Here is a 9,273-nt window from a genome sequence, read left to right on the forward strand (position 1 = left end):
GAATACAAGACTGCATTCCTTATATCAGTATGAGTCCTATAAACAAGCAAACACAAGAGTCCTCAATATACCAATATGATTGGATTAACTCTTGTCGACATGATTTAGACTTCTTTATAATATCAATTATCCTAAGACTTGTAAGAATCATACTCATACTCTTACATGTGCCAGTTCAAGGGAGGAGGAGGAAAAAAGGGTATTTGTTGTTTGTATTGATAGCTTAATTTGTTGTATTAAGAAAGACATCTTTGCTTAATTATGAAACCATAATGCAACGGTTATATGATATGAAAATCAGTCGTATGTAACTTGTAAGTTGTTATTAATTTTAAGAACATATAGTGTCCTTCAATTTAAATGTTCTTTGTTATTTAAAATAATTTAAGTTTTTATACTTTGTCCACCTAAAGAAAAATTCTTAGATCCGCTTTGATAACGAGGACTGTTAACTAGCTTTTAGTCTAGTCAAAAGTCGTAAGAGATAGAAATTTTGAATCTTGTCTCGTTAATTGATCAAAGCACATTATACATTTACACGCGTTTTTAGTTGTGAAGTGAACATAACACTCACTAATTTTTGTAATTTTTTTACATGCGTAATGAGATTTCATTATTTGATTACGTACTCTGAAATAATTAGACTGGTGGAAAGTTTGAGTGCACTTTGCCTTGCTTTTCCCATTGGTCTGCTTCCTAAATGAGATATGCAATGCTTAATTAGAAGGTTAGGCAAGCCCCTCATGCTTTTGTGGAAAAGAAAGGCAAATATAATAACATAATAGGGGAGACAGAATATTGACGAGGAAAGCTTTTGCACTTAGCCCACTCATGACCCACTAGAAACCGTGCCAGCTCAGCAAATGGGCCCATCAAAGTGGGGGGTCCCGGAGGACGTGGAGAAACTTTTGGTAAATTGGTAGGGACGTTTAACTCCCACAATGTAATACTATTTTGGGAGGAGGATCCTCTCCGAATCCACTTTGTAGGGATCTTAAAGATTCTTACATTTTAGTCGTTTATTGTATATTGAGCAGTCAATTTTCGTCAAGTATTATTTATGTTTAATTTTAAATAAAAAAAAGTCAAATAATTTCTGACCGCACGTTTCACGATGAATGACTAAGATGTGAGGATTCCTAAGATCTTCACAATTTGGATCCGGATGGGATCCAAATCCACTATTTTGAGGGTCCATGACGTCCTAATGGTTCAAATTTGAGAGAGATTTTTCAGTATACTAAAAATATGAATATTATGTTGCTCTTAAATAAGCTAAATAGCAAATCTAAATTTTCCGTTATTTTTTTTAGTTTAAAATTTTGCGTTAAATAGCAAATCTAAATTACTCTTGAAAAATGTCCCTTGGAATAGCTTTGTAGGGTCTTTTAGTAATAGCGTTGTAGTGTTTGAGTAGTTCACTAGTAATGCTTTTCAAGTGCATTATAGGCTAGGCACGTAGGGAAAGGTCAATATGGTAATTAAAAAATTATTGTACCATATATTTTGGGTAATGCTACGTAAACTAAAATTTTAAACTAAATTTACAAACTAAATAATGTGTCGCCAACAAAAAATAAACACGTTAATCAACATTTCAATAATAATTCAATCATGAACAACCATATCATTTAATTTACAAAATTTAATTTAGAAATTTAGTCTAGGGTAATGCTAGGGAGACTAAATTTCTAAACTAAATTTGCAAATTAAATGATGTGTCACCAATAAGAAATAAGCAGGTTAAACAACACTTCAGTAATAATCCAATCATCAACAACGACATTATTAAATTTATAAAATTTAGTTCAAATTTTTAATGTCTCTAACAGTACCATATATTTTTAAGAGTCTTTGTTATTCTCATTCACCCGACTTAGTTTTCGGCTCACATTTTAATGAAAGTACGATGAGACATAAAAACAGAGATTTTGTGTTGGCAAATAAAAAAAACATAGAATTGTGGGAAAATAAGAAAAGGGTGGGAATAGCAAATGAGAAGAATAATGTTAGGTAGATTAAAATTAAAAATCAAATGATTTGTTATCAATAAAAAAATAAACACGTTAATTAACACTTAGGTAATAATCAAATCATCTACTTTCATATTATTTAGTTTAAAAAATTTAGTCTACACATTTAGTCTTCCTAGCATTACCCATATGAGAAATGCTAAGAAAACTCTCTCAAAGTGGGATTCTCCCTACACATCATAGTTTAACGTCAATTTTTCGTGATAACATTATAAAATATTTTACAAAAAACATTAGGTGACAGAAAATTTATAAAAAAAAAAAACTCATTTTTTAATGAGTCTTAAAGGCACATTTTGACTTAGTTATCCTTAACAAAATTTGTATGTATATGATAAACACATTTAACAATAGAGCATGTCAATTTTCAAGATTTAGATACTGAAAAAGAGAGAAACGTGTCTGTGTGTAGCATTCTCTTTCTTGCCCAATTTCATGCCAATAAGATTAATAAGCTAAATGTACATTTTGGCTCAACAACAAGAGTGTTCATATTTACGAGTTATTATGCACAAACAAGCTCAAAGCAACTCTAAAAAGCGAAATATTTTATTTCATCTTTTATTATTATGCAGATAAATTTTGTTGATGCGAAACTTAAAAAAAAAAGAAAAATACTACGATGTGATTTTTATTTCTATATACAACCAACCGAAGTTGAGATCAAGATTTTTATAACTAGAGTGTTACTGTAGAGAGAATCTATTGTATTCAAATAATCGGATGGGAATCCTCTCCAGATCTTCTTCGTGGAAATCCAAAAGATCAATCAATCATGTCCGTTCACTGTACGATCAATTTTCGTTAGTTACTGTTTGCATTTAATTTTAAATAAAAAAATTAAAATAATTTTTGATCGAATAATGTACGATGAACGAACACAATTAATGAATTATTTGGATCCCACAAAGGAGATCAAGCCAGGATCTTATTCCCAAATAGTCAACTGCCATGGTTCTCCGGTGAGTATGTTGTAATTGGGTGAAATTAAAAAATAAAATAAAACAATGGGAAAGAAAGAAACATAAAAGAAATTAAAATAATAATGGAATAGAAAAAAGAAAGGTACGAGGAGGTAGCTCTGTGTTCCCTCTATTTCCACTACAGATGCATGCAACATGATTATTTTCTAGGCACACGACAAACCACTCCTCCGTCGTGTTTTTTTTTTTTTTTTTTTTTTTTTAACAAATAATATTATATACATTAAGAGAATGGAGACGTGAGTTAAGATTCATAATGGAGTAGCAATAATTTAGTTCAAATTATTCTTTGGCGAAAATCGAACCTAAAACCTTTTACTTACAAGTGAAGATGAACACCACTAGACCATAATACTAAGTGACAAACTACTTCTCTTTTAAATTGTACAAATCTCTCCACATCAATAAACTAATTACAAAAATAAATAATGTAAATTATTTTTCTAATCACTATATGGCTTTTAAACCAAAATAGTTCATAAAAATTGGCATAATTCCTCACTTGGCTCTCTGAAATTTGAAATTGATAGAAGTGGTCCTCGAGTTTGCCTACATTCAATCATTTTGGTAATTCCATGAAAATTTCAATTAAATAAGGATAAAATGACAAAAATACTCTCATTTTTTGTCAAATCATTTTGTCCTGATGATTGTCCTATTATTTATGAAATTGGGGGTATTTTTGTCATTCTATTCCTTATTAACAGGGTGTGTTTGTTTGAGCTCGCTAGCTTGGACTAGACTAAATGTCACTGTAATCTTGTGTTTGTTGCACACACGGACTAGCGTTAATGAGACTCGCCTACACTAACCTTGACTAAACGATTTGCTAGAGGGGCTTGGCGAGGACCCCTGAAATTGGGCGGATTGCTAATATCACCTCTGTCCGCTTCGCCTCTCCCCACTTTGCCCCTCCCATCAGCTTCTTCCTCGCTTCCACAACCATTTTCAAACCCATATCCCACAAAATTCAAAACAAAAAAAATATGCAATCGTTCCGTTTTTCAAATCCAGATCCAACTTGCAAAATAGAACCCAGAAAACCAAACCCATAAACCTATTAAACACGCACAAAAAAAAAAAAAAAATCTATAGTGGGTATAAGCTTAAATCAACGATGGGATTGACTGAAGGCAAACCAAACCCAGAAAACATGAAACTCCTTGATTGCAGACCTTCTCTATCTCCCACCTTCGAGCCAATCGCACATACAACCCACTCCTAACTCCTAAATTTTCAATCTCTTTCTTGCTTTGTGGTTTGATTGTGAAGATTTGCAGTCGATTATGAAGTTGGGAGATAAACAGCTTATGGGTTTAATTTTGATGTTAATTTCTTTCATCAAAAGTGGGAGATGAACAGAGAACAAAAGGAAGAAAGCAGGGAGATGAACGGAGAACAAAAGAAGAAGATGGAGATAAAGAGGGAGATGGACGAAGAAAAAGTAGGAAGAAAACAGAGGGAGAGGGGCAGAGAAAATTAAGGAAGAAAGAGGGGATGAACGGAACACAATTGGGGAAGGAATGAGCTTTCTAGAATGAGAAAATAGACAGAAGTAATAATAAAATATTACTAAATATTTATTAAATAATGTAAAATATTAATAATATATGAATTAAATAATATAATATTGGAATTTGTTATTAGTCTATTCCTTAGTCCTGACACTGCACCAAACGCTTCACTAAGCTAGTCCAGTTTAGTCTAGTCTAAGCCAATCCAGCTTAGTCCCTGCAGCTAGTCCAGTCCAAGACAGTCCGGTGCAACAAATGCACCCACAAAGTTTTTCACAGAATAAAGCGAGGAGTTATGTCAATGTCAACGACTATTTTGGTTAAAAAACCGTACTATATTAGGCATTCTTTAGTAGTTACAACGAGTTTGATATATATATATATATATATATATATATATGAATCGAGCAATTTTAGTGTAAGAGTGTGATTCTAATAATATTAGTATCACACTCAGTTTTCTGGTCTATTATGGAAGACCAAAATGATGGATTGCTATCATACTTTGAGCCTTTCTCCTCAACTCACAGCGTTCTGAGTTCAAACTATCTCTCTCCACTTAAACTAGATAAAGTACAAAAATCACTTAAACTATATTAAGGGAAGAAAGAAAAGTATGAACACGGAACACATTGGATTAAAAAGAAAGACTCTATTTACTATAGCAACTACCACTTGCAAGTAATATAGTATTGCTGACCTGGTTATAGGTAACAAAAATTACTTGGACTACACTTTAATTTGTACGGATTGTGTGTCAAAGTCACTAACAAAGATAGGGTGTAATATTGTCACATTCTGGCCCGGACCCTCACCACAACTCGAGCCCGACTTCACCGTAGCATGATATTGTCCGCTTTGGGCCCTGACCACGCCCTCACGGTTTTGTTTCTGGGAACTCACACGAGAACTACACGAGGGCGCGGTGAGCGGGTTTGGACCCATTTCACGCGTGATACAGAGCACTTTTAGGTTTTGATTTATTCACGTTTTATACACTATCACACTTTATGGCTTCGTTACCTTCCAGATGTCGGCCATCACTGCTCGATTAGAGGTCCTAGTGGACATTCCGGGTCGGGGTGTGTCAAATATTTCCTTCAAAAAAAAAAAAAAAAAAACATAGGGTGTAATATTATTGTGAGAAATTCATCCTAAATTTACTAAATTACCCTCCAAAGACGCACGTGAGTAGAGGAGTGGAGGAGAATTTGCTTTACAGCTAAACCTTGGTGCGACGAAGACCATAATTTTCACCAAAAAAATTGATAAACAATTTGGTCATGTGAAATGAAAAGGATAGGGGATAATTTTTTTTTTTTTTTTTATATCTCCGTGCCTAATATCAAGAATGAATATGATTTTTCTCGTTGAGTCGACTATAATATTATTATATTAAATTTACTACCGATGCGGTTAAATTTAAGATCTTCTATTAAAATAGAGACCAATGCTTGCAGAATTAAATGTAAATGTTAATCATAACACGAAAATTGATAATCGCACGTCTTTTTTTCTTACGCATTTTTCTTTGTTTAGATCATCATATTGAATATTTCCACATAAATAAATGTTTTGATTGGAAAAAAAAGAAATTGTCTCTGTATCATCTTTTTATATATTTTTTATAAGTATATAAATTTTTTTAATTATAAAAATTGAGTATGTAAACTAAAATTTTAGGGGGTTAATAAGAATGTGTATGAAAAAACTAATATTTTTGAGCAGTAAAAAGGAAATAAAAGAATAGAAAAAAAGAGAAAAATTGGGCGGGGAGTCATTAAAGAAAAGTGGCGGGTTTTACGGTGCAAAAAGGACGAAGAAGCAAAAAGCTAACGACGCGACACGTGGCGATGAGAATGACCGTTGGATGAGCATGCGAATTTAACAGTGATTTGATCTAATTCTTCTACCGTTTTGAGACGAGATTATGACATCCATAACCAACCAAGAAAGAGAGGAGGGGGAGAGAGAGAGAGACAGAGAGGTTTTATGTTATACAGTCACACACACACACACACACACACACACACAGACACACAGAGAAAGCAACAAGAGGCACTGCTCAGAGCTAAAAAGCTCATCACCTGCAAACAAATCAGAGATAGAGAGGAGAGAGAGGTTTGAGCTTGTGTGAGCTGCTTGCAGAGTGCAGAGGACAGAGAGGGTATGGCGGCGGTTGCAGAGAGAGAGAGGTAAGTTCTGCGGGATTCATAAATGCTTGGAAATTACAGACGAACAGGGCAGCACAGTGAGGAGGAGGGATTAAAAGCGCGATTAACGCTGCCAAACTGAGTTCTAGCTATCTCTGTCTCTCTCTGCAGATTTTCATTTTTCACCACAATCTCTTCAAATATTTTCACAAAAATTAAAACTTTAAGGTGAATAGTAAATACCCATTAGAGAATTGGGTCGGAGTTTGAGCTTGATATGGATTTTCGGTCACAATTTGGGTCTGGGTTAAGGAAGCAGCAGCAATGGCTGGTTTTTTCTCATTAGGCAGAGGCGGCAGTGACGACCAGGATAATAGCAACAACCCACCGCCGCCTGATCACCACCACCATCAAATTGCTCCGGAGACGTTGTTCTGGTACAAGAATGAGGACGTGGCAAATCAGCCGTACAAGGGCTTCGAGCCGTGGCAGCAACAGGAGCAGCTCCTCCAGCTCCAAACCCAGCCGCCCCCACGGCTTTACCAGCCTCATCCCCACCACCATCAAGATCTCTACACTTCTGCGGCTGCTCTAGGGGTGGGTCCCAGCAGCAGGGGATCGGATGACACTTCATCGTCGAGGTCGGCCACAGCGGGGTTTACGATGATGAGGTCGTCGTCAGGAGGAAGAGGAGGAAGCGGAGGAAGCGCCAGCTGTCAGGACTGCGGGAACCAAGCGAAGAAAGACTGCATACACATGAGGTGCAGGACTTGCTGCAAGAACCGAGGGTTACACTGTCCGACCCACGTCAAGAGCACATGGGTTCCGGCGTCGAAACGCCGTGAGCGGCAGCAGCAGCTCGCCGCCTTGCAGCACCAACACCACCAACAGCAAGGTCATATACAACAACACCACGACCAACAACAGCAGCAGCTTCAAGTGATTCGAGGAGAAAGTTCGAAAAGACTCAGAGAAAATCCGAGCTCGAATCCCTCTCTTCGTATTCTCACAAACACAAACACTTCAGGTATACTATTTATATACACGCATATACATACACATTTTATGAGGTCTTTTGATCGTTTGAGAGAGAAGGAAAAAAAAAAAAAAAAGGAGGGTTTGAGTGAACGAAGAGAGAATGGAAGAAGGGGAGAAAAAAGGGGAAGGGTTTTTGGAAGGTAGCGTGCGCAAAACCAAACAAATAGAAGAGAATATCGATTGCGTGTGAGGAGAAATCGATCCCTCAATAGTAAAAAACTCGTTCTTCCAAAAACCCCATCAGAAATCACCAGCTTTCTTTCTTTTCATCTTTTCCTTTTCCAAAAAAATACTGTTCTGCAGTAGTCCTGACGACTATTACATTGACAGGAAGAAAGAAACAAAGAAAGAAATACACTGTTTCTCTCTCTCTCTCTCTAAAAATTCCGTGTTCATGTTTGTGCGTTTTGCTTGCTTTTGTGTGCCCTTCCTTCTTTTTTTATTTGTGTTAAAAGAAAGAAAATCTAAAGAAGATTAAGCAATTTTTTAATTTAATTTTCCTACTCTGGGTCTTTCCTTCTCATGAAAAACCGTATAGTTTTATGTATTGCGGCTTGGGATTTACACATGTCTGTGTGTAGGCTTGGATGTGGTGAATTTCCCGCCGGAAGTGAGTTCGCCGGCTGTATTTCGCTGCGTGAAAGTGAGCGGAATGGACAACGAGGATCAGTACGCGTACCAGACGGCTGTGAACATCGCAGGCCATTTGTTTAAAGGAATTCTCTACGACAAAGGACCCGAATCCCCTAACTACAACATGAACATGGCAGCTGACACCTCGTCTGGTGGTGGAGTTAATTTCCAACCGCTCAATCTCATCGCGGGAGCCGCCTCCGCCGTTAACACAGCGTCCATTGATGGTGGTGGCGGCCACGAGGGAGTGGAAGTGGCGGGTTCGACGACAGTTATAGATCCTTCTTCCCTATACCCAGCTCCAATCAACACATACATGGGTACGCAATTCTTCCTACCACCAAGATCTTGATGGAACAAAAGTTTACACTTCCCACATTCTTCATCTTCTTCTGACTACCTACCTACTACGAGCAACTGTTCCGTACGTAGTAAGTGTGTACTCTCAAATCTTTTGAAAATATCTTTGTAGCAAAAATTGATACCCCCATTTGGACTAGCTTGGCCAGGAAGCTAGAAAGAGAGTAGAAAGAAAATATTGATGCGCGACGAGGAACGTATTTGTTTTGTTGACAGTTTCTAATGCTTGTTAATTAGTTAATTTGAATGTCATCATCTGTTATGATTGGTGTTATCATTATTCATCTTAATTAATATCTTGTTCAAATTCAAATATGAATAGGCCCTACATGTTTTCTTCATTTTGTTTTGACTAGTTGGAGATTTTAAAGAGTGGTGGTGTTTCGTGGATTATCCTGGATAGGTATTTCTCTTTAATCTAGTGCGTCCAGGGTTAAAACGCGATGCCTTCTTGTGGTTTAAGATGAATTTAGTGTAAAAAAGAGTGGCGGTGTTTTTATTTATTTATTTTTCCTCTACTGGGTTGAACCCCGTAACACTTCTTTGGTTGGATTTGAAC

At 36.3% G+C, this 9,273-nt stretch overlaps 1 protein-coding gene across 2 annotated transcripts; it reads left to right on the top strand.

Annotated features, from left to right (window-relative positions):
- Positions 1 to 6,551: 6,551 nt before the first annotated feature.
- On the top strand, positions 6,552 to 9,067 carry LOC137748611 (protein SHORT INTERNODES-like). 2 transcript variants are annotated; one of them, XM_068488779.1, is made up of 3 exons: positions 6,552 to 6,725; positions 6,996 to 7,710; positions 8,303 to 9,067. In XM_068488779.1, the coding sequence occupies exons 2-3, from the start codon at positions 7,008 to 7,010 to the stop codon at positions 8,704 to 8,706; spliced, it is 1,107 nt and encodes a 368-aa protein (XP_068344880.1). In that variant the 5' UTR covers positions 6,552 to 6,725; positions 6,996 to 7,007; the 3' UTR covers positions 8,707 to 9,067. The 2 variants fall into 2 exon arrangements, with proteins under 2 accessions (XP_068344880.1, XP_068344879.1); XM_068488778.1 differs by having other exon boundaries at positions 6,552 to 7,710.
- Positions 9,068 to 9,273: the final 206 nt, after the last annotated feature.

The sequence above is a fragment of the Pyrus communis genome, chromosome 10 (assembly GCF_963583255.1).
Source record: "Pyrus communis chromosome 10, drPyrComm1.1, whole genome shotgun sequence".
Classification (NCBI taxonomy): Eukaryota; Viridiplantae; Streptophyta; class Magnoliopsida; order Rosales; family Rosaceae; genus Pyrus; species Pyrus communis.

Bases quoted from the DNA above. Each gene is read 5' to 3' on its own strand.
- LOC137748611 (XM_068488778.1), top strand. From the start codon at position 7,008: ATGGCTGGTTTTTTCTCATTAGGCAGAGGCGGCAGTGACGACCAGGAT. The intron at 7,711-8,302 runs GTATACTATTTA...GTCTGTGTGTAG, and splicing joins CACAAACACAAACACTTCAG to GCTTGGATGTGGTGAATTTC.